Source organism: Elaeis guineensis, chromosome 3, assembly GCF_000442705.2.
Source record: "Elaeis guineensis isolate ETL-2024a chromosome 3, EG11, whole genome shotgun sequence".
In the NCBI taxonomy this organism is placed as follows: domain Eukaryota; kingdom Viridiplantae; phylum Streptophyta; class Magnoliopsida; order Arecales; family Arecaceae; genus Elaeis; species Elaeis guineensis.
In genome coordinates, this window is record NC_025995.2 from 104,376,201 (window position 1) to 104,402,114 (window position 25,914).

Below are 25,914 nucleotides of genomic sequence, written 5' to 3' on the forward strand. Positions count from 1 at the left end.
AAAAGAGAGGAAAGAAGAGAAGAAGGGGAAGACGGGTTTACCTCCGACTCCGGTGAGGTCTCCGGCGAGTATTTGAGATGAACACGATGAGGACATCCGCGGCTTCAACGGAAAAATTCGAGAAAAATAAAAGAAAAATCCGGTGCTCACCTTAGAGGGAAGGAGAGGGGGTTTTATAGGATGTAGGGGAGGTCGAATCCGCCTCGGATTCAACCTCTCCACCGATGATTTGGGTGGAAGAAGACTCCCAGCGGGAGTCTTCTTCATTCTTTTTTTTTTTTTTTTTTTTTTTGTAAGGCTTTGGGCTTTTTGGGCCGGGGTGTTACAAGCACATCTGAACATGACCAGACCTTTACTGAAAAATAAGCAATCACTTCAGTAAAACTTACATATCCTTGTTTTAATAAGTTGAATTGATTCTTGTATACTACATGAGCCAACAATTCATGATCCCAGCATTTTACCATCTTAAGGAGTTGATTTTAATGGAGAAGCGACAAATGATTCTGGAGAAGATGTATATGGCTTTGGAGGAATTTGCAAATCACTGACACTTCCCTGCAACATATCTAACACCTTGCTCATTGAGGGACGATTTCCTGGCATTGTTTGTATGCACCATAAACCAACTAAGATCATTTTCCTTGCAATTTCTTCCATTTCACATGTCACTCCAAAAGCTTGTAAAACTCCATCTTGGTCCAGATGCTCATAAATCCAGTGTGGAAAATAAATTTCACTTGTATTCTCAACTCCAGCATCTCTGTTCTTTCTTCCTCCCACCAGTTCTAATACCATAATTCCATAGCTATACACATCTGATTTACTAGAGACAACTCCAAAATTTCTGGAGAACACTTCTGGGGCAATATAACCAATTGTTCCTCTAGCAACTGACATAGAAAGTGCACTGTCTTTTGTCGGGCATAACTTGGCCAACCCAAAATCAGATATCTTGGGACAAAATTCCTTGTCTAATAGAATGTTATGAGGTTTAATATCAAAATGTACTATACTTGTGTTGCAACCACGATGAAGGTACTCTAAACCTCGGGCGATGCCAACTGCAATCTGGTACAGTTTTTCCAACCCAAGAGATGTTGGTTTCTCGGAATAAATGTACTTCTCCAGTGATCCATTGGGCATGAACTCATAAATCAAAGCTCTTTTGGACCCCTCTAAGCAAAAGCCTAGAAGACTGACAATGTTCACATGAGATGTCCTACCGATGCTCGCAACCTCATTGACAAATTCCTCCCCGTCGCCTTTAGAATCACCTAGGATCTTGACAGCCACCAAAAGACCATCATCGAGACTACCTTTGAATACACTGCCATAACCACCTTGGCCTAGTTTGTCATGAAAATTTTTGGTTATTTTCTTCATATCCATGTATCTGTATCTTTTTGGAGCAAGGGAGCCACAGTTCTCTAAAAAGACTTCGATATCTCGTGCATTGTTAGACTTTTTCCAAATCAGAATTTTACACTGGTGAAGATAGGGAAGGAACATGAGGGATAGCAAGAAGCAGCCTCCAACCCCTGCTGTTAAACCTGAACAAGAAGGGACAAAAAACATGGTAGCAATTAGAAAGTGCCACTTCATGCATGATTATTTGCAGCTAGAATTTGACGTCACTAATAATCACTATTACTTTTAAGGCCAAGAGCACAGGAGCTCCAAAAACCTAGTTAAAACATATTCTTTTGAGCTTCTTGAGCCTAACTTTGGTGCATATTGAAGATCTATTATAGGGTTTTAAAGCCGTGATGGGTCTTATCAACGTATGACGGCTCAAAGCCCTTTAAGGGAAGAAGAAAAGAGGCACCCGTTGATAGAAGTTTTGAAATTCCTATTCGGTACGAAGTTCTAGAGAGAGTTTCACAGAATTCTGCATTTTTTTTTTTTCTAACTTTGACGTTTCCAACCTTGGGTATATCAATATCTTTATTTCTTCATTACAATCTCATAGCCAACCCTTCAAAATCACACAATCCTGTTATGACACAAATCTACTCCAGCCATGTTGGCAAGAAGAATTTAGGAGCAATATGAGTGAGGCACTATATCTTTAAATATGAAATGAAACTTGACGTCTCCTTTTTATCTTGTTAATTACTAGAGGGAGAGTACTTTATCCACCTGGGCTTTTCATTAAGAGAACAAAATGGGATACTGGAAAAAGAATACAGTAGGCAGCAGTAATAAGGTTGCCAGTAAGCTTATGTGCTCAGTAATAAGGTTGCCATTATGATAAGCTTTTATGTGCTGGAAGTGTGGCCAACAATATTACCTAGTCTAATAATAGTGGCCACCCTTGTAATTGCATAGCTGCATTTTGTCCAAACTCATTTTAGTACAGTGTCTATAGGGCTGCAAACAACCCAAGCTGCTCATCTGCAACTTGTCTTGTCCCGCTCGAATTCAGCTTGGTCAAAAAATGAGCTGAGCTCAAATGTTCTTTAGAGCTGGCTCTGTAAATGAGTTGAGCCTGAATATCAGTTCTATTCAATTTTAGTGGGAAAGCTCAGCTAGACTTGGATTGACTAAAGCTTGGCTCAGTTTAGTTGAGCTGAGCTTGAGCATGTATCCGAAGCCCGGCTCAAGCTCAAGCAAAGAGTCCATGCAATTGTTCTGATATATCAAGCCAAAGCAAGCCAAGCTGAGGAGCCTGATACTCAGGCTCAATTGTTTGCACCCCTAATTGTCGACCAAATTACTACATCATAATGGAACTATCACTTTATATATCATACAAATTGTTAACTGAAACATTATAGACACAGCCATTTGAAAAGAAAGTGAACAGGGCAGAGAGGTATTCTTGTTACCTATTAGAAGCTTCCTCTTTAGATTGCTCTTTTCTGCATCTTCAAATTACCAGCCAAGAAATGTCAGTGTAGAACTAAAATAATCTTCTTTTTTTTAGGTGAAGACAGAACTAAAATAATTGAAAATAGAATCATATCTTGAAATTCACAGAAACATATTAATGCTTATTTACAGTCTCATTCCTTTTTTCTTTTTTCATTTTTGACCTAAGATATATACAGTCTCATTATTATCTTTCTACTTTAGACTAACATCTTTCTATTAGCAAAATCTAAAAGCCTCTATCAACTGTCCCACTTAGATGAACCCACTTCGATGAACTTCTAACTTCTCTCTAGAACTTCATATACATATATATTAATCATATAGGTTAAAGCAAGCAACTAGCAGTAACTCCAACAGACGAGAGATGATTCTTTAGATGCTTTGGGGAAAAAGATAACAGAGAAGGAAATATAAAGGTGCAAGATTCAGAAATTTATTTTTGAACTTGGAAGCTCCTAGGTGCTATGTTTGAAGAATTCAGGTAAAGCACAACTTGTTTTGACCGGCGGACAGTGGAGAGGCAATTATGGTCTTCATGAAATGATAGCTTCTACTGAGACAAGGGGTTCTAAAGGGCACGATGAGTGAGCAGGATGTGTCTTTCATTCTCTAGTTCATCTTAATTTTAATCTTTCCAGAGAGTGCAGGTAAAGAGCATGTCAATGATGTCAGCAGAGAAATCATAATTGTGCGGCTTGTAATTGAATGAGGATTGGTAGCGGCACAGAAGTTGATGAATGAAGAGCGCCAGATAGAGGAATTGGAGGGTTGAATTCATAAAGAAAATTTTTTAAGGAAAAACATTGAGCCAGAGTTAAGGAAACAAAAGACAGGAGTACAAGCCTAACAGAAGACCAAAAGAAGAAGAAGAAGAAGAAGAAGAAGAGACATAGAATAAGGAACCTCTGAAACAGCCTCTTAAGGGTCTGGATTCATAGCAATTGACCAATGGCTGGTCAGTGTTGGCAAGGTCATTTCTGGAACAAAGCATCTTATATATTTCAGCTTGATATTCATGCTGGGCTGCTGCCGTTGGTTTGGAAGATTGTGTTTTTTACTTTTCCTATGTCCTCTGTTTTCTCCTGAATCCTGTGATCCTTCATTGCTCCTCTCTAATGTAATTTTTTCCTATTGGTTGAATAAAAAACGGGTGGCTCAGCTTGCCTCCCTTTCAATCAAAAAGAAAAAGAACCAAGAAAGTACTGAGATGCTAGATAACTATCTTTGAGGGTTTTCCTTGTTCTTGTTTCCGGTTCATAAAATCCCGGAGCTTCCTCTATTTTTCCTTCTTTTTTTTTAGAAAAAACATCTCCATAACTGCCAATTGGAATAAATCTCGAACTACTAGATCCAAAGTTATGAACTAGTTTGACTGAAGCAAGTAGCAAGCAATGATTCCACTGCACGACATGATATTCTAGATGCTTAAAAATATCATAAAAAATGACAGAAACAAAAGGTTGTAGAAATCTACTTTCACATCTGTTGTTGCATAGGCATGTGGAATCTCTTCTACTGTCAGGTTTGAAGCATCTCCAACCCTCGTTCCATGGAAAACGTTGATGCGAGTAAACGGCGTGCATGAGAGAAAGGTTATCAGCATCTTCGCCGAATGATAGCTTCCATTCAAACGATGGGCTAGGACTGTCCCAACAATCCATCTGATCAGGTCCTTCATCCTCTAATTTATTGGAAAAGTCAATCTGGTAATCTTTGCAAAGACTACGACTATAGATTTCGTGGAAGATGTCGGCAGAAGAATTATAACCACTCAGCTCGCAATTGAAGAATGATTGGTTCTGGCTGACAGACTGAGGAAGGAACAAATTCTCGGATAGAGGAATTGGAGGATCAAATACATAACGTAAATTGCAGTCTGGTATCCGCAAGCCATTGCCGAACCCTTGGTCTTGAATTTTGGTGAAACTATAAGCGTAGTCAATTGTTTCTAAGACGTACCAGTGCTCATGCCCATGGAATTGGATGAGAGGTGTGGAGCCATTACAGAAGACCATATGATGCCCTCTGCATTCAGGATTGGTGGTGTTTGTGTAGAAAGGAAACCTTACTTCAATAGAACCATTGCCGCATGATGGAAAAACAGGAGCCGCAGGGCATGAGAAAGAAAGATTGGGGAAAACAAAGAAGACGAAGAAAGGGGAAACCAGGAAATAAAAAGTAGTAGCCATAAGGAACAACACGTTTTCTCTCTCAAAAAAAAAATAAAAATAACAACGAAACAACACGATGATATACACCACTCCACTACAAAAAAGAATAATTATATATTTCTTTTACGAACGCGGATAGGCGGTGGCCTTTTGGCTGCATTGCACGACCGACCGCTGACTTGAAAGCGGGAACCGAAGACTAGAGGCGCGTGATTAACAAGGGGGGCAACAGTAATATCCTCAGAATCTAGGGTTATTTCTAGCAGGGGAACGTCCAGCTCTCCCGGATATACTGAGGGTCTCCACCTGCCTGCAGCCGAATGGGATGCATGAACACCAGTTATTGCAACAAAGTTGAGAGGGTGGCCAGGTGTCAACTATTAGGTGACATTTAGTTCGTTGATGGACTATCGAGCCTCAGAATTTTCCAACCGGACGGTCACTATATTTCGAAAGATGAATCGATTGGTGACCAAAACGTAAATGATGAAATAGTCATGATCTTCTATTGTGAAACATAGACGTGCACATGATGTGTCAAGTTGGTAAGATATTATTATGTTTTATTATACGCTGTAACTTGGAATTTGGTAAATTTAGCCGCTTTATTTATTTGTCTCCTGACTTCCCGACCTTGTATTCTCCCCAAGGCTCACATCAGTGAACTCTTGCCATTGATGTAATGACCAATGACTTGATATCTGCCTCAACAGGTCACAAGACCCCGTTGGAAAGAATTCTGGTCCCGAAACCGGCTTAACTATTTTTATCACAATGTAAGGCATAGAAAAAGGTGGTAGATCAGGTGCTATAGAAATCTCATTACGACATTTTATAGAGCAATCAAAATTCAAAATAACAACAACAAATGATACCACACATTTTCCCTGGAAAAATACATTCAGAATCAGCTCAGAGTCTTCCAATCCGACTATTTTATTTGTGTGCTTGCAAAGTTACACCTGCAACTGCACAATATGTTTACTGCCACACGGTTTTAAGAAGCTCGTCTCTCTGCTTCCCCCGTTGCAGTGGCTAATGTGATAGAACTCTCACCTTATTTCTTGGGAAGAAAAGGAGCAGTAATTGATCACGTACATTTGAACACATGAACATGCAATTGGCACTTGCCATGTGATCACTGGCATGTAGCCTAAATGTCTGTTGAATGCGAAAAGAAACAAAAGAAAAAGAAAACTTAATTGGTGCACGGACTGTATCAGAAAAATATCTTCTCCCATTTCTCTGTCAGTATCTAAACACTTGGTAACATACAAAGATCACGCTCTACAGCAAAATACATACTTTCACCACAATCTATGCATGACCAAGTAATCCTTGCTTGTTTTGTCAATCAATTTGCATTGCTGGTTTGTTATTTAAAGTCTGCATACCCACATGCAGAGAGTTATTTTTTGAGAAAGCACGGAGAGAATGCAATGCTTAATTACTGTAAGAATGACAGTTGAAGGAAGTACATAAATAAACAATCTCTAAAAGTATAAAAGTGAATGATTTCAGTCAACCTTCCATATTTTTTTTATTGTAAGTCGAATCATATGTTGTTTGCTACACCCAAAGAAAATTCATACTTCCCACAGGTATCAAAAAACTCAGGGAGTCGTTTCTGCTGATGAATCAATCAGTAATCCTTGAGGAGAAGATAGTACTTGAGGAGAGGTTAGAACCGGAGTTGGAGGCATTTGTAAGTCACTTAGGCTTCCCTGCAACATATCTACCACCTTGCTCATTGAAGGTCGGGTTTCTGGCTTTGTTTGTATGCACCATAGTCCAACTAATATCATCTTTCTTACAATTTCTTCAGTTTCCACCGTTGCACCATAAGCATGCAAATCTCCATCTCGCTCGATATGCTTATAAATCCAATGTGGAAAATAAATTTCACTAGTTTTCCCAGCTCCAACATCTAGGTTCTTTCTTCCACCAACCATTTCCAATACCATCATTCCATAGCTATATACATCAGATTTACTAGAGACAACGCCAAAATTTCTTGAGAAGACTTCTGGGGCAATAAAGCCGATTGTTCCTCTGGGATCTGCCATGGAAAGTATACTAATTTTTGGCGGGCATAACTTAGCCAACCCAAAATCAGATATCTTCGGACAAAATTCCTGGTCTAGTAGGATATTGTGAGGTTTAATATCGAAATGTACTATACGTGTGTTGCACCCACGATGGAGGTATTCTAAACCTTGGGCTACACCAATTGCTATTTGGTATAATATCTCCAATCCAAGAATTGATGTCTCTGAATATATGTACTTATCTAGGGAACCATTAGGCATGTATTCATAAATAAGAGCTCTTTGGGACCCCTCTGAACAAAAGCCCAGCAGCCTAACAATGTTAACATGAGAGGTCCTACCGATGCTTGCAACCTCATTGATAAATTCCTCTCCATCACCCTTGGAGTCGGATAAGATCTTTACAGCAACCAAACGACCATCCATGAAGCTTCCTTTGAATACAGTGCCATAACCACCTTGTCCTAATTTTTCACGAAATTTTCTGGTGATCCTTTTCACATCTTTATAACTGTATTTTTTGGGAGCAAGGGATCCATATCCCTCCAGAAAAGCTTTAATATTCTGTGAATTATTCGATTTTTTCCTCCAAAAGAAGATTGAGTTGGGAAGTTTTTCATGCTGGTATAAATAGAGAAAGGATAGAAGGCATGCCAGAAGAAGACCACCAGTAACTGCTGCTGAACCTACAAAGAGAGCATGAATTCATGACTTAAAAATGCCAATGCTAAGAAGATATTTACAAATAACCTTTAACATTATCAATTTATAATTAATAGGATTAAAGGAAACATGAAAATGAATAACCACTAGAATGCCTATGGTCATCTTGAAAATTAAACTTCTGCTTCAGGGAATGGGCTTAAGAGCTACATGATTACTTCTTCTTCCTCTTCTTCAATATTAAGAAGATCTTTCAGAATAACCTTTAACATTATCAATTTATAATTAATAAAATTAAAGGAAACATGAGAATGAATAACTTTCAGAATGCCTATGGTGATCTTGAACATCAAAATTCTGCTTCAGGGAATGGGCTTAAGAGCTACATGATTACTTCTTCTTCTTCATCTATTTTTTCACTCTGTCTAATAAGTAGGTGCCTCAACCTTCAATTTTGAAAAAGAAAGAAAAGAAACAAATTGAATATTGTTAAAAAAAAAAGAATCAAGGCGTCCTCTAGTTTTTATGCAAATTACTTTGTTCTGCTCTGTTCTAATCATATAGCTATCTTTAAGTACAATTCTGTTGGTTAATTAATGCTATAATCCAAAACCGTCAATAGTTGCTGCTGAGTATTCTTGGAAGTATAATTTCATATGCTTGACATCCAACCTACTATCACCCATGATCAGTTAATCTTGTTTATTTGCTACTAACAACCGGCCAAAAGGACGAGGTGGCTATGGCTATCATTTTTAAGATCAAAACAATGGTCTCCAGACTTCTGTAATGTAGAGGCAAGCAATGAGAAGATGGTCAACTATTTCCTCATTAGTTGAGCATATCTAACATCCTTGTCTGAGTTATCATCCCTTTTTGCCCAGAATTTCGAATGTATGAAGCCCAACATCATGTTTTTTGCGTTGGAACTAATCAATATTAGGTGAATGTTGATCATTGATTGGTTGAGTTCGTTGGAAACAATCACTGGCACCGCAGATGTTTGATATATCTTCGTATATTTTCCAATAAAAACCTTTCAATTTAAAACCAGATGCAGTAGCGTGATCCCTCTCTGGAAACTCGAATTATCCATATTCTATCATCCAATATTTTTTGTTGACAAATTGCTAATGCTCATTCGGGAAGTTTTCATGTGCAGCTTTTTTTTCAATAAGAACACCGACAGGTTCAACTAATATTTTAGTTATAGTCACTGTTCTTCCACTCATCTGGTTTGTGAATGGATGATTAAATAGAACTCCCTCTTCAATAGTTCTTTCATAATGTGTCATTGACCATTCATGGATGTATCGATCATTCATGCCACCCGGAAATATAAATATGAGGAACCTAATAGGTCAGCCAACTTAAAAGCTATTTAATTGCCAATAGCAGAATTGAGAACATTAATAGAAACAGATAGCCCCAATTAAAGTTACTGTCGAAAATGGTATGGCACCGTAGTTTCTGTTTTCCCTCTTGAGAAAAGGAGCTGAGCTTACATCAAAGAGAGAGAGAGAGAGAGAGAGCAGAGCTCCACCTAACTTCAGGAAGAGAGAAGAGATGCAAAAAGGACTTTCCTCAGAAGGATAATCCAAAGCGGTTAAGAAAGTTTATTTAGTATCGAAAGAGAGTTTTAAGGAAGCTAGGGGTGGCACCATACCCATACCATAACTCCACTCCTACTGCCACTATGGTACTAAGCGGCTAGTGTGGCACACCATGATTTTTGTAATAACTCAGATAAAAAAAAAAAAAAAAAAAAGGACGGAAGGAGGACTCCCGAAAGGAGTCTTCTTCTCTGATGAATCCCGATCGGAGAAGAACTCTAGGCCTTTTAGAACTCTAGTATCCCCTATAAATAAGCCTCTCCCTCTCTCAAGACCCTCCACCGGTGATCTTCGAGCCCGATTTCTCTTCTTTTCTCCGAAGAAGCCACGGCAGCCTCTTCTCGTGTTCGCTGGAAATTGAAGGTCAAAGAAGCCCCGGAGTTTAGGTAAGGATTCAATCTTTCTTCCTCTCCCTCTTCTCTTTCTTCCCATGTTTTTAAACTCCTCGCCGGCCGTCAGGATCGCCGGAAAATCCAAGAATAAGATGACCCCTGTTTTTGCTCTGTTTCGGCCGGACTCTTCCCTCTTTTTTCCGGCCACCGGCACCGCCGGTTGCGGTGTTCCATCCCCGAGATCGGACCCTCGTCTCTCACTCTTCCTTCCCTGAAAGTTTTGGCCGTCGGTGACCGGCCAACGACCGGAAAATAAAAAAAAATGGGGACGGTCCTCTGTTTTTTTCGAAAACCCTTCGGCTCGCTGGCCAAATCTCGCCGCCGACCGGCCTTGCTTTGTCGCCGTCGAGTGGATGTCGCCACCCCTCGTCGGAGCCCGGCCAACCAACAAGGGGACCTCACGGTCCCCTGTTTTGGCCCAAAGGAACCCACGGGAAAAGAGAAGAAAAGAAGAAGGAAGAAGGAAGAAGAAGAAGAAAAGAAAAGAAAAGAAAAAGGAAAAAGAAAAAGAAAAGAAAAAGGAAAAAAAAAAGAAAAAGAAAAGAAAAAAAAAGGAAAAAGAGAAAGAAAAAAAAAAAATAATAAAATAAGAAGAAGAAGAAGAGAAAAAAAAATTTCTCTCTCCTCTCTCTACCTTCTCTCTCTACATTTTCTCTCTCTATTTTCTCTCTCTAGATCTTTCTCTCTTTTTGTGGATTTTATCTCTCTAGAATCTTTCTACTCTCTCTCTGATTACATCACAGACCCTAGGATAAATTTGAAATAAAAATATGATGATTTGAGATTGCTCCGAAATTCGCGCAGTAGATCTGATCCCAATCCGATTCTATTTGAAATTTGTAACACTTGATTTATGTTAATTCATCCTGATAGGACCTCTGATGATCCCGACCATGACTGCCTCATCTGAAGGATACGAAGATTTCTCTCTCCATTTTCTCTCTCTACTTTCTCTCTCTAGAATTTTCTCTTTCTTCATGGATTTTTTCTCTCTAGAAGTCTTATGGATCAGTGGAGGATCTAGATACTTAGATAAATCCTAATTTTGATTAATCCTAAGAGAGGTCCTCAATCTGTGTTATTAGGATCGATTATCGATAATTTTCTCCATATATGATCTTTATACTTGATCAGGGTTATGAAGAGATGATTGTTTGCAAATGATATCGAGTGGAATATTTTGTTAAAGAATTCATAAATCAAAGAAGAATATTGATTTTTGTGCTTGGATCAGTCACCGGTAAAGGTAAGAATCTCTGAACATGATCATCATTATATATGTTATTTTATCGTTGGTTTTATCTCCTTGATTTTGCAATGTTGGATTTGAGATCGATGAATTTGTTATATCTGAGACACTGTTATTTATTTATGTGATTTTGAGCATGAGTATGTTATATCAATACATATGTATCAGTGATTGATGGCATGATTATGTGTATGACATATTTATTACACTGCAAAAGATGAATTGATTAATGAAGTTAAATATCATAATTTTATGAAAATAAAAAGAAAGAGAAATATGGTTTGGACTGGCCTTGTCATGTGGAATAGCTTGCCAGGAGCTTATGCTTGGGACAGCCCCCACAGGCTTATGTGTGGAAGAATATGATCCGAGAAAGATCATGAAGAATCTGATCCGAGAAAGATCATGAATGATTTGATCCGAGAAAGATCATGGCCACTTTGATCCGAGAAAGATCATGAATATTTCGATCTGAGGAAGATCACAGAAATCGATCCGAATAAAAGATCGTCGCATGATCCTGGTAGTCCAAAGCCAAAGCCAAAGCCAAAGCTAAAGCTAAAGCTAAAGCCAAAAAGAAAGGATTAAAGATGATGTGATAATAGAAGAAAATAGAAAGATAAGACATGAAACAATCGTTGAATAAAATTATTTCACTTATTTAACATATGATGATGCATCTCTTTTGATAAAACAGATAATCTATAAATGTTTGCAGTATTCTGGACAGTGAACATCGACTTTTACGTGTTATTGCCTATCATTATTTTCAGATTATATTATTATATTGGTGTGATATGAGAATTCTTACTGGGCTGTAAAGCTCACACCCCTTTATTTTCTTTTTCTTCTCAGAGTTACAAGATGTCCATGGTTGACTATGGTATGGATTTGTGAGTGAGCGGATGCATAGATAGAGTACCGTTGATACCTGATCAGAGGATTGAAGGAATGTTAATTGTAATTATGCAAGTTTTATGAATTATTATTGAAATTAAATATTATGGTTGATAAGGTTGTAATGATTTAATTTGGCCTTGCATATTCTTTAGGGCTTGCTCTAAGGAGTGTGCGGCCATCACGTATCCGACCCGAGTGTTGGGTTCGGGGCGTGATAGAATGGTATCAGAGCTCAGGTTATGATCATTAAGGATTATAATATAAGTGATTTAAATATTACAGAGTAATAATAGAGCTTAGGTTATGATCATTGGAGATTACGATATAAATAATTAGGATATAATAGAATAATATCAGAGCTTAGGTTTAAGATCACTAAGATTATGAAATGATATCAAAACTTTATGTAAGATCAATAGGATGTGACAGAGTGATATCTGAGCTTAGAGCTTAGGTTATGTTCATTTGGAGACAATGATACAAGTGATTAGGATATGACAGAACAGTACTAGAGCCCAAGTTTAAGGTCACTAGGGATTGTCATATAAGTGATATCAAAACTTTGGGATTATAATCACTAGAGTATGATTGATAATATCGGAGTTTAAGATTTTGATCATTAAAGGTATGATAGATGATATTAGAGTTTAGGTTATGATCACTAGGAAATATGATTTAAGTGGTATTTGAGTTTAAGATTATAATTATTCAGAATTGTAATTCTAGTGATATCTGAACTTAGTTTATGATCATGAGGAACATGATAGATATAAAAGAGAAGATTCAATATTTAGATTTCGAATCAATAGATATTAAGATAAAATTTATGCATAAGTGGCATGTGATATCTATAATAGAATTGACGAGTTATATCTTAGATTTCAATTAGTAAGGTTGACCTAAGTATGAAAAGAGTTGATCTTGAAATGAAGTGGGAGGTATTGATATGTTATGTTGAGTATACTCGATGATTTTGAAATGCTAAACTTATATGGAAGGAAATCATGATAACTTTTTCTGATTTTGATATTAATTATCTGAGCATTACAATTTTAAATTACCAGAAGGAAGTTAGGATATGGTCTAAGAAGAAATTTTATCATACGAGAGAGAAATATTTTTGAACACTGAACCTATAAGAGGTCATATATGAAACCCAATCTTAGATGAAAAAAAAAAAATATATATATATACTTAAATTTTATTATGAGAATATGAGATATACATCTTGGTAAAATTTTTGGTTACTCAAAATATCATATTCTGAATATGATTCCTTGATCTTTCAAGTTGCATTGAATTTCAAGTCAAAAGCTTACTCTTCTAAGTGGTTCAAAAGTATTTTGATATTATTGTTAAATTAAAGAAAAAAATTTATTGTGTCAGAGAATGATATACAGGTTATGATGAAATCTTTTTAATAATTCATATTACTATCTTTGGATTACATTTTTTTTGTGATTATTGAAGATGGTGAAGTATATTAATTATTCAAGTCAAAGTTTAGATATATTTTTTAAATTGAACTAAGACATCTTGCTATTTTGAATGACTTATACAAGGGACAAGATTTTCTATGGATTTATCGATTAATATTAAGGGTTGTGATGAAGAGAGCTCTATAAGAAATAATCAAGTTGATTCTACTCAAAAGGATGTTGGCTTGAGTTCTTTTAGTTGTCAAGTTAGAATTAATTCTTTTAAAAAAAAAGATTGATTTAAAAATTATCTAAATGATTGTAAGGTAAATTTAAGATTAACTCCAATTAATTCTAGATATGTCGGATTTTTGAAGAGTGATGAAACTTATGCAATGATTTCAAACATAGAAAGTGGATCAAGATTTAATTTTTATATGCTATACCCGAAGGTAGTAAAGATAAAGAAACTTAAAATTTTGCCCTAAGTCTTATATGAAATTTGAAGGTTAGATCTATCCTGGAATGATCTAACATATGAGGATATTTTTATCTTTGATAGACTTATATAATTTGATAAATTAAGATCAGAGTATGCAGCAAAAGCGTGGTAGATTAAATTGATTAGAAATATTAATCTTTAAAATCAAAAGATATTATGATGAAATACATTAGTTGCAAATAAGGAAGGATTTTATTGATAATGAAAGGATGCTATAAATTTTGATCTAATCTGATCATCATAGCCTGATAATTTTTGTCAGTAAGTTGTTTCATTGTAGATAATGCCAAGAAATTTTAGATATCTCAAGTTTATTAACAGCTTGATAATTCTGGTATTAGTTCAAACTTAGAAAGTCCTAATATAGATCTCATATTGTTAAATTTTTTTTAATATTGTTACTTAAACTGATATAGAAGATTGAGATTTTTTTAAAATGAGAGTCTATATATAAAATTTGTTGGAAGATCAAGTGAAGAAAGAAATCGATGATTGTGAAGAGTGATCGATGTTTGACCTTTATTTATTTTCTATCAAGGGTAGTCTGAGATAATTATGAATTTCGAGTGAAATGTATTAGATAAATAATGGTGGTATATTAATACAAGTCTAAAATGTTACGGTTCTTTGAAAAAGTTGAGAAATCAATAAGAAGGGATGAGTTTGAAATTTTAAATAATTTTTGTTATAACAAGATCACGAGAAATAAATAATATATAAGATATTATTGTAAGCTTGAGAATGACATGAAGAATGTATACTTTGAAATAGGTATCTAGAACAACATAACTTAATTTCGAGGACGGAATTATTTTAAGGAGGTGAGAATGTAATAACTCAGATAAAAAAAAAAAGGACGGAAGGAGGACTCCCGAAAGGAGTCTTCTTCTCCGATGAATCCCGATCGGAGAAGAACTCTAGGCCTTTTAGAACTCTAGTATCCCCTATAAATAAGCCTCTCCCTCTCTCAAGATCCTCCACCGGTGATCTTCGAGCCCGATTTCTCTTCTTTTCTCCGAAGAAGCCGCGGCAGCCTCTTCTCGTGTTCGCCGGAAATTGAAGGTCAAAGAAGCCCCGGAGTTCAGGTAAGGATTCAATCTTTCTTCCTCTCCCTCTTCTCTTTCTTCCCATGTTTTTAAACTCCTCGCCAGCCGTCAGGATCGCCGAAAAATCCAAGAATAAGATGACCCCTATTTTTGCTCTGTTTCGGCCGGACTCTTCCCTCTCTTTTTCGGCCACCGGCACCGTCGGTTGCGGCGTTCCATCCCCGAGATCGGACCCTCGTCTCTTACTCTTCCTTCCCTGAAAGTTTTGGCCATCGGTGACCGGCCAACGACCGAAAAATAAAAAAAAAAATAGGGACGGTCCTCTATTTTTTTTGAAAACCCTTCGGCTCGCTGGCCAAATCTCGTCGCCGATCGGCCTTGCTTTGTCGCCGTCGAGTGGATGTCGCCCCCCCTCGTCGGAGCCCGGCCAACCAACAAGGGGACCTCACGGTCCCCTGTTTTGGCCCAAAGGAACCCATGGGAAAAGAGAAGAAAAGAAGAAGGAAGAAGGAAGAAGAAGAAGAAAAGAAAAGAAAAGAAAAAGGAAAAAGAAAAAGAAAAGAAAAAGGAAAAAAAAAAAAGAAAAAGAAAAGAAAAAAAAGGAAAAAGAGAAAGAAAAAAAATAAAAATAAAATAAGAAGAAGAAGAAGAGAAAAAAAAAATTTCTCTCTCCTCTCTCTACCTTCTCTCTCCAGTTTCTCTCTCTATATTTTTTCTCTCTATTTTCTCTCTCTAGATCTTTCTCTCTTTTTGTGGATTTTATCTCTCTAGAATCTTTCTACTCTCTCTCTGATTACATCACAGATCCTAGGATAAATTTGAAATAAAAATATGATGATTTGAGATTGCTCCGAAATTCGTGCAGTAGATCTGATCCCAGTCCGATTCTATTTGAAATTTGTAACACTTGATTTATGTTAAGTCACCCTGATAGGACCTCTGATGATCCCGACCATGACTGCCTCATCTGAAGGATACGAAGATTTCTCTCTCCATTTTCTCTCTCTACTTTCTCTCTTTAGAATTTTCTCTTTCTTCATGGATTTTTTCTCTCTAGAAGTCTTATGGATCAGTGGAGGATCTAGATACTTAGATAAATCCTAATTTTGATTAATCCTAAGAGAGGTCCTCAATCTGTGTTATTAGGATCGATTATCGATAATTTTCTCCATATATGATCTTTATACTTGATCAGGGTTATGAAGAGATGATTGTTTGCAAATGATATCGAGTGGAATATTTTGTTAAAGAATTCATAAATCAAAGAAGAATATTGATTTTTGTGCTTGGATTAGTCACCGGTAAAGGTAAGAATCTCTGTACATAATCATCATTATATATGTTATTTTATCGTTGGTTTTATCTCCTTGATTTTGCAACGTTGGATTTGAGATCGATGAATTTGTTATATCTGAGATACTGTTATTTATTTATGTGATTTTGAGCATGAGTATGTTATATCAATACATATGTATCAGCGATTGATGGCATGATTATGTGTATGACATATTTATTACACTGCAAAAGATGAATTGATTAATGAAGTTAAATATCATAATTTTATGAAAATAAAAAGAAAGAGAAATATGGTTTGGACTGAACTTGTCATGTGGAATAGCTAGCCAGGAGCTTATGCCTGGGACAGCCCCCACAGGCTTATGTGTGAAAGAATATGATCCGAGAAAGATCATGAAGAATCTGATCCGAGAAAGATCATGAATAATTTGATCCGAGAAAGATCATGGCCACTTTGATCCGAGAAAGATCATGAATATTTCGATCCGAGGAAGATCACAGAAATCGATCCGAATAAAAGATCGTCGCATGATCCTGGTAGTCCAAAGCCAAAGCCAAAGCCAAAGCTAAAGCTAAAGCCAAAAAGAAAGGATTAAAGATGATGTGATAATAGAAGAAAATAGAAAGATAAGACATGAAACAATCGTTGAATAAAATTGTTTCACTTATTTAACATATGATGATGCATCTCTTTTGATAAAACAGATAATCTATAAATGTTTGCAGTATTCTGGACAGTGAACATCGACTTTTACGTGTTATTGCCTATCATTATTTTCAGATTATATTATTATATTGGTGTGATATGAGAATTCTTACTGGGCTGTAAAGCTCACACCCCTTTATTTTCTTTTTCTTCTCAGAGTTACAAGATGTCCATGGTTGACTATGGTATGGATTTGTGAGTGAGCGGATGCATAGATAGAGTACCGTTGATACCTGATCAGAGGATTGAAGGAATGTTAATTGTAATTATGCAAGTTTTATGAATTATTATTGAAATTAAATATTATGGTTGATAAGGTTGTAATGATTTAATTTGGCCTTGCATATTCTTTAGGGCTTGCTCTAAGGAGTGTGCGGCCATCACGTATCTGACCCGGGTGTTGGGTTCGGGGCGTGACAGAATGGTATCAGAGCTCAAGTTATGATCATTAAGGATTATAATATATGTGATTTAAATATTACAGAGTAATAATAGAGCTTAGGTTATGATCATTGGAGATTACGATATAAATAATTAGGATGTGATAGAATAATATCAGAGCTTAGGTTTAAGATCACTAAGATTATGAAGTGATATCAAAACTTTATGTAAGATCAATAGGATGTGACAGAGTGATATCTGAGCTTAGAGCTTAGGTTATGTTCATTTGGAGACAATGATACAAGTGATTAGGATATGACAGAACAGTACTAGAGCCCAAGTTTAAGGTCACTAGGGATTGTCATATAAGTGATATCAAAACTTTGGGATTATAATCACTAGAGTATGATTGATAATATCGGAGTTTAAGATTTTGATCATTAAAGGTATGATAGATGATTTTAGAGTTTAGGTTATGATCACTAGAAAATATGATTTAAGTGGTATTTGAGTTTAAGATTATAATTATTCAGAATTGTAATTCTAGTGATATCTGAACTTAGTTTATGATCATGAGGAACATGATAGATATAAAAGAGAAGATTCAATATTTAGATTTCGAATCAATAGATATTAAGATAAAATTTATGCATAAGTGGCATGTGATATCTATAATAGAATTGACGAGTTATATCTTAGATTTCAATTAGTAAGGTTGACCTAAGTATGAAAAGAGTTGACCTTGAAATGAAGTGGGAGGTATTGATATGTTATGTTGAGTATACTCGATGATTTTGGAATGCTAAACTTATATGGAAGGAAATCATTATAACTTTTTCTGATTTTGATATTAATTATCTGAGCATTACAATTTTAAATTACCAGAAGGAAGTTAGGATATGGTCTAAGAAGAAATTTCATCATACGAGAGAGAAATATTTTTGAACACTGAACCTATAAGAGGTCATATATGAAACCCAATCTTAGATAAAAAAATATATATATATATATATATACTTATATTTTATTATGAGAATATGAGATATACATCTTGGTGAAATTTTTGGTTACTCAAAATATCATATTCTGAATATGATTCCTTGATCTTTCAAGTTGCATTGAATTTCAAGTCAAAAGCTTACTCTTCTAAGTGGTTCAAAAGTATTTTGATATTATTGTTAAATTAAAGAAGAAAATTTATTGTGTCAGAGAATGATATACAGGTTATGATGAAATCTTTTTAATAATTCATATTACTATCTTTGGATTACATTTTTTTTGTGATTATTGAAGATGGTGAAGTATATTAATTATTCAAGTCAAAATTTAGATATATTTTTTAAATTGAACTAAGACATCTTGCTATTTTGAATGACTTATACAAGGGACAAGATTTTCTATGGATTTATCGATTAATATTAAGGATTGTGATGAAGAGAGCTCTATAAGAAATAATCAAGTTGATTCTACTCAAAAGGATGTTGGCTTGAGTTCTTTTAGTTGTCAAGTTAGAATTAATTCTTTTAAAAAAAAAGATTAATTTAAAAATTATCTAAATGATTGTAAGGTAAATTTAAGATTAACTCCAATTAATTCTAGACATGTCGGATTTTTGAAGAGTGATGAAACTTATGCAATGATTTCAAACATAGAAAGTGGATCAAGATTTAATTTTTATATGCTATACCTGAAGGTAGTAAAGATAAAGAAACTTAAAATTTTGCCCTAAGTCTTATATAAAATTTGAAGGTTAGATCTATCCTGGATTGATCTAACATATGAGGATATTTTTATCTTTGATAGACTTATATAATTTGATAAATTAAGATCAGAGTATGCAGCAAAAACGTGGTAGATTAAATTGATTAGAAATATTAATCTTTAAAATCAAAAGATATTATGATGAAATACATTAGTTGCAAATAAGGAAGGATTTTATTGATAATGAAAGGATGCTATAAATTTTGATCTAATCTGATCATCATAGCCTGATAATTTTTGTCAGTAAGTTGTTTCATTGTAGATAATGCCAAGAAATTTTAGATATCTCAAGTTTATTAACAGCTTGATAATTCTGGTATTAGTTCAAACTTAGAAAGTCCTAATATAGATCTCATGTTGTTAAAAAAAATTTAATATTGTTACTTAAACTGATATAGAAGATTGAGATTTTTTTAAAATGAGAGTCTATATATAAAATTTGTTGGAAGATCAAGTGAAGAAAGAAATCGATGATTGTGAAGAGTGATCGATGTTTGACCTTTATTTATTTTCTATCAAGGGTAGTCTGAGATAATTATGAATTTCGAGTGAAATGTATTAGATAAATAATGGTGGTATATTAATATAAGTCTAAAATGTTACGGTTCTTCGAAAAAGTTGAGAAATCAATAAGAAGGGATGAGTTTGAAATTTCAAATAATTTTTGTTATAACAAGATCACGAGAAATAAATAATATATAAGATATTATTGTAAGCTTGAGAATGACATGAAGAATGTATACTTTGAAATAGGTATCTAGAACAACATAACTTAATTTTGAGGACGAAATTATTTTAAGGAGGTGAGAATGTAATAACTCAGATAAAAAAAAAAGGACGGAAGGAGGACTCCCGAAAGGAGTCTTCTTCTCCGATGAATCCCGATCGGAGAAGAACTCTAGGCCTTTTAGAACTCTAGTATCCCCTATAAATAAGCCTCTCCCTCTCTCAAGATCCTCCACCGGTGATCTTCGAGCCCGATTTCTCTTCTTTTCTCCGAAGAAGCCGCGGCAGCCTCTTCTCGTGTTCGCCGGAAATTGAAGGTCAAAGAAGCCCCGGAGTTCAGGTAAGGATTCAATCTTTCTTCCTCTCCCTCTTCTCTTTCTTCCCATATTTTTAAACTCCTCGCCGGCCGTCAGGATCGCCGGAAAATCCAAGAATAAGATGACCCCTGTTTTTGCTCTGTTTCGGCCGGACTCTTCCCTCTCTTTTCCGGCCACCGGCACCGCCGGTTGCGGCGTTCCATCCCCGAGATCGGACCCTCATCTCTCACTCTTCCTTCCCTGAAAGTTTTGGCCGTCGGTGACCGGCCAACGACCGGAAAATAAAAAAAAATAGGGACGGTCCTCTGTTTTTTTCGAAAACCCTTCGGCTCGCTGGCCAAATCTCGCCGCCGACCGACCTTGCTTTGTCGCCGTCGAGTGGATGTCGCCCCCCCTCGTCGGAGCCCGGCCAACCAACAAGGGGACCTCACGGTCCCTGTTTTGGCCCAAAGGAACCCACGGGAAAAGAGAAGAAAAGAAGAAGGAAGAAGGAAGAAGAAGAAGAAAAGAAAAGAAAAGAAAAAGGAAAAAGAAAAAGAAAAGAAAAAGGAAAAAAAAAGAAAAAGAAAAGAAAAAAAAGGAAAAAGAGAAAGAAAAAAAAATAAAATAAGAAGAAGAAGAAGAGAAAAAAAAATTTCTCTCTCCTCTCTCTACCTTCTCTCTCCAGTTTCTCTCTCTACATTTTCTCTCTCTATTTTCTCTCTCTAGATCTTTCTCTCTTTTTGTGAATTTTATCTCTCTAGAATCTTTCTACTCTCTCTCTGATTACATCACAGACCGTAGGATAAATTTGAAATAAAAATATGATGATTTGAGATTGCTCCGAAATTCGTGCAGTAGATCTGATCCCAGTCCGATTCTATTTAAAATTTGTAACACTTGATTTATGTTAAGTCACCCTGATAGGACCTCTGATGATCCCGACCTTGACTGCCTCATCTGAAGGATACGAAGATTTCTCTCTCCATTTTCTCTCTCTACTTTCTCTCTCTAGAATTTTCTCTTTCTTCATGGATTTTTTCTCTCTAGAAGTCTTATGGATCAGTGGAGGATCTAGATACTTAGATAAATCCTAATTTTGATTAATCCTAAGAGAGGTCCTCAATCTGTGTTATTAGGATCGATTATCGATAATTTTCTCCATATATGATCTTTATACTTGATCAGGGTTATGAAGAGATGATTGTTTGCAAATGATATTGAGTGGAATATTTTGTTAAAGAATTCATAAATCAAAGAAGAATATTGATTTTTGTGCTTGGATCAGTCACCGGTAAAGGTAAGAATCTCTGTACATGATCATCATTATATATGTTATTTTATCGTTGGTTTTATCTCCTTGATTTTGCAACGTTGGATTTGAGATCGATGAATTTGTTATATCTGAGACACTGTTATTTATTTATGTGATTTTGAGCATGAGTATGTTATATCAATACATATGTATCAGCGATTGATGGCATGATTATGTGTATGACATATTTATTACACTGCAAAAGATGAATTGATTAATGAAGTTAAATATCATAATTTTATGAAAATAAAAAGAAAGAGAAATATGGTTTGGACTGGCCTTGTCATGTGGAATAGCTTGCCAGGAGCTTATGCCTGGGACAGCCCCTACAGGCTTATGTGTGGAAGAATAAGATCCGAGAAAGATCATGAAGAATCTGATCCGAGAAAGATCATGAATGATTTGATCCGAGAAAGATCATGGCCACTTTGATCCGAGAAAGATCATGAATATTTCGATCCGAGGAAGATCACAGAAATCGATCCGAATAAAAGATCGTCGCATGATCCTGGTAGTCCAAAGCCAAAGCCAAAGCCAAAGCCAAAGCCAAAGCCAAAGCTAAAGCTAAAGCCAAAAAGAAAGGATTAAAGATGATGTGATAATAGAAGAAAATAGAAAGATAAGACATGAAACAATCGTTGAATAAAATTGTTTCACTTATTTAACATATGATGATGCATCTTTTTTGATAAAACAGATAATCTATAAATATTTGCAGTATTCTGGACAGTGAACATCGATTTTTACGTGTTATTGCCTATCATTATTTTCAGATTATATTATTATATTGGTGTGATATGAGAATTTTTACTGGGCTGTAAAGCTCACACCTCTTTATTTTCTTTTTCTTCTCAGAGTTACAAGATGTCCATGGTTGACTATGGTATGGATTTGTGAGTGAGCAGATGCATAGATAGAGTACCGTTGATACCTGATCAGAGGATTGAAGGAATGTTAATTGTAATTATGCAAGTTTTATAAATTATTATTGAAATTAAATATTATGGTTGATAAAGTTGTAATGATTTAATTTGGCCTTGCATATTCTTTAGGGCTTGCTCTAAGGAGTATGCGGTCATCACGTATCCGACCCAGATGTTGGGTTCGAGGCGTGACAATTTTTGGCTGACCCCTTTAAAATCACACAACCCTGTTACGACACAAATCCCCTCCAGCCACGTTGGCAAGAAGAATTTAGGAGCAACACGAGTGGCGCACTATATCTTTAAATATGAAACAAAAACTAGAGGTCTCCTTTTTATATTTTTAATTGCTAGGGGGAGAGTAGTTTACCCACCTGGGCGCCTTTCATTGAGAGAACAACAAGGGTGCCAAGACAATGAATGTAATAGACAGTAGCAATAAGGTTGTCAGTAAGCTTATGAAAAGCCTTTAGGTGCTGCAAGGGTGGCCAAAAATATAATCTAGTCCAATAACAGTGGCCACCCTTGTATTTGCATACCTACATACATTTTGTCCAAACACATTTTAATACGGTGTTTATAGGGCGGCAAACAAAAAACCAAGCTGCTCATTTGTGACCCATCTTGGGCCGCTCGAGATCAGCTCAGTTTGAAAATGAGCCAAGCTCAAACTTTCTTTAGAGCTGGCCCTGTAAATGAGTTGAACCTGAACATCAGTTGGGAAAGCTCAGCTAGACTTGGCTCATAGTTTAGCTGAGCTGAGCTTGAGCACTTAATGTGAAGCTCGACTCAAGCTCAAGCAAAGAGTTTGAGCAGTTGTTCTAATATATCGAGCCAAGTCAAGTCAAGCAAAGTAGTCTAATACTCAGGCTCAGATCGTTTGCACCGTGAGTGTAGACCAAAGTACTAATGGAACTATTTCTCTCACTGTTTTTTTTTTCAGAGGACAATGGAGACTTATGGGCTGAGTGCCACATTAGTCACCAGCAACTTTATTCAATTGAAAAAGGATATGTACAACCAGAGTTTAAACTATTACTTTATACATCCTAAAAATTGTTAACAGAAACATTATAGACAGAGCCATCTGAAAAGACAGTGACCGGGTCAGAGAGGAATTCTTGTTACCTATCAGAAGCTTCCTCTTCAGATTCCCCTTTTCTCCAGCTTCAAAATACCAGCCAACAAGTATCAGTACATAACTAAAATAATAGAAAGTAGAATCATATCTTAAAAGTCACAGAAACATATTAGTGCTCATTTACAGTCTCATCGTTCTTTTTTTGTTTTCCCCATTATTGGGGGAAGATATTTACAGTCCCATTATTATGTCTCAACTTCAGACTCACATCTTTCTATTAGCAAAATCCAAAAACTTCTATCAACTGTGCCACTTAGATGAACTTCTAACTTCTATCTAGAACTTCGTAAATTAATCACATAGGTTAAAGCAAGCAAGTAGAAGTACCTCCAACATATGAGGCGTGACCATTTAGATGCTTTGGGGAAAAAGATTAAAACAGAGAAGGAAATATAAAGGTGCAAAATTGAGAATATATTTTTGAACTAGGAAGCTCCCATGGTGCTATGTTTGAAGAATTCAGGTGAAGTTTGACTTGTTGTAACTGGCAGACAGTAAGGGATTCTAAAGGGCCCAACGAGTCAGCAGGATGTGTCTTTCATTCTCTAGTTTATCTTAACTTTAATCTTTCCACAGAGTGCAGGTAAAGAGTTTATCAATGATGTTGGCAGAGAAATCATAATTGTTCAGCTTGTAATTGAACGAGGATTGGTAGTGGCACAGATATTGATGAATGATGAGTGTCAGATAGAGGAATTGGAGGATTGAAGTCATAAAGAAATTTTTTTAAGGAGAAACATTGAGCTAGAGTTAAGGAAACAAAAAAAGAGTTCGGGAAACAAAAGACAGGAGGCTCTGAAGCAGCCTCTTAAGGGCCTGGATTCATAGCAATTGACCAATGGCTAGTTAGTGTTGGCAAGGTCATTTCTGGAACAGAGCATCTTGTATATTTCAGCTTGATATTCATGCTGAGCTGCCGCTGTTGGTTTGGAAGATTGTGTTTTTTACTTTTCCTATGTTCTCTGTTTTTTCTCCTAAATCCTGTGATCCTTCGTTGCTCTGAGCTCTAATGTAATTTTTTCTATTGGTTTAATAAAAAACGGGTGGCTCATCTTGCCTCCCTTTCAATAAAAAAAAAAAAAAAAAAGGAAATTCCTGACGTGTTAGATTACTATCTTTGAGGGTTTTCCTTGTTCTTGTTTACGGTTCATAAAGTCCTGGAGCTTCCATTTTTTTTCAAAAAAACATCTTCATAACTGCCAATTATAATAAATCTCGAACTACCAGATCCAAAGTAATGAACTAGTTTGTCTGAAGCAAGCAGCAAGCAAAGATTCCACTACATGACATGATATTCTAGATGCTTAAAAACATCATAAAAAATTGACAAAAACAGAAGGTTGTAGAAATTTACTTTCGCATTCGTTGTTGCATAGGCACGTGGAATCTGTTCCAGTGTCATGTTTGAAGCAAGCCAAATTCCCATCCCGTTGATGCGAGTAACTAGCATATGTTAGAGAGAGATCATCACCATCTTCACCGAAAGAAAGCTGCCACTCAAACAATGGGTTAGGACTGGTCCAACACTCAGCTTGATCAGGTCCTTCATCCTCTAATTTATCGGAAAATTGAAGCTGGTAATCTTTGCAAAGACTACGATTATAGATTTCGTCGAAGATGTCGGCAGAAGAATTATAACCACTCAGCTCGCAATTGAAGAATGATTGGTTCGGGCTGACAAACTGAGGAAGGAACAAATTCTCGGATAGAGGAATTGGAGGATCAAATTCATAACGTAAATTGCAGTCGGGTATCCGCAAGCCATTGCCGAACTCTTGGTCTTGAACTATGGTGAAACGAAGAGTGTAGTCGATTGTTTTCAAGACGTACCAGCGCTCATACCCATGAAATTGGATTAGAGGTGTGGAGCCATCACAGAAGACCATATGATGCCCTCTGCATTCAGGATTGGTGGTGTTTGTGTAGAAAGGAAACCTTACTTCAATAGAACCATTGCCGCATGATGGAAACACTGCAGCCGGTGGGCATGAGCAAGAAAGATTGGGGAAAACAAAGAAGATGAAGAAAGGGGAAACCAGGGAATAAAAGGTAGCAGCCATAAGGAACAACACGTTCTCTCTCTCTCAAAAAAAAAAAAAAAAAAACGAAACAACACGATGATCTGCACTACTACACTACAAAAGATAATTATATATTTCTTTTACGAATGCGGATAGACAGTGGCCTTTTGGCAGCATTGCATGACTGACCGTTGACTTGAAAGTTGGGACCGAGGACTAGAGACGCGTGATTGAATAACTCAAAGGGCATCGTGCTCCGAGTAACAAAGTGGCAACAATAATATCTTCACAATCTAGGGTTATTTCTAGCAGAGGAACGTCCGGCTCTCATGGATATACTGAGCGTTTCCACCCGCATGCACCCGAATATGATGCTTGAACACCAGTTATTGCAACAAAGTTGAGAGGATTGCCAAGTGTTAACTATTAGGTGACATTAAATTCGTTGTTGGAGCTATCTTTTTGAGGT

General features: G+C 36.2%; 2 protein-coding genes across 3 annotated transcripts; both read right to left on the reverse strand.

Annotated features, from left to right (window-relative positions):
• Positions 1-333: 333 nt before the first annotated feature.
• Positions 334-5,102, reverse strand: LOC105041569 (PR5-like receptor kinase). The gene is given in 4 exon segments (XM_073254215.1): positions 334-639; positions 642-1,553; positions 2,832-2,870; positions 4,352-5,102. Coding segments are annotated over 4 exon segments (1,761 nt in total). The 5' UTR covers positions 5,067-5,102; the 3' UTR covers positions 334-544.
• A 1,461-nt stretch (positions 5,103-6,563) lies between these two features.
• LOC109505683 (LEAF RUST 10 DISEASE-RESISTANCE LOCUS RECEPTOR-LIKE PROTEIN KINASE-like 2.3) lies at positions 6,564-25,516 on the reverse strand. Of its 2 annotated transcripts, XM_019849500.3 has the most exons (3): positions 24,779-25,516; positions 23,412-23,450; positions 6,564-7,782 (listed from the first exon to the last, which is right to left on the reverse strand). In XM_019849500.3, the coding sequence occupies exons 1-3, from the start codon at positions 25,482-25,484 to the stop codon at positions 6,662-6,664; spliced, it is 1,866 nt and encodes a 621-aa protein (XP_019705059.1). In that variant the 5' UTR covers positions 25,485-25,516; the 3' UTR covers positions 6,564-6,661. The 2 variants fall into 2 exon arrangements, with proteins under 2 accessions (XP_019705059.1, XP_019705060.1); XM_019849501.3 differs by lacking the exon at positions 23,412-23,450.
• Between the last annotated feature and the right edge of the window lie 398 nt (positions 25,517-25,914).

What these genes read in the sequence shown, in the direction of transcription:
- LOC109505683 (XM_019849500.3), bottom strand. Translation starts at nt 25,484, where the DNA reads ATGGCTGCTACCTTTTATTCCCTGGTTTCCCCTTTCTTCATCTTCTTT. An exon ending in ATGCAACAACGAATGCGAAA is followed by an intron (nt 23,451 to 24,778) that starts GTAAATTTCTAC and finishes GGTATTTTGAAG; the next exon opens with CTGGAGAAAAGGGGAATCTG. An exon ending in GAAGAGGAAGCTTCTGATAG is followed by an intron (nt 7,783 to 23,411) that starts GTAACAAGAATT and finishes CTCTCTTTGTAG; the next exon opens with GTTCAGCAGCAGTTACTGGT.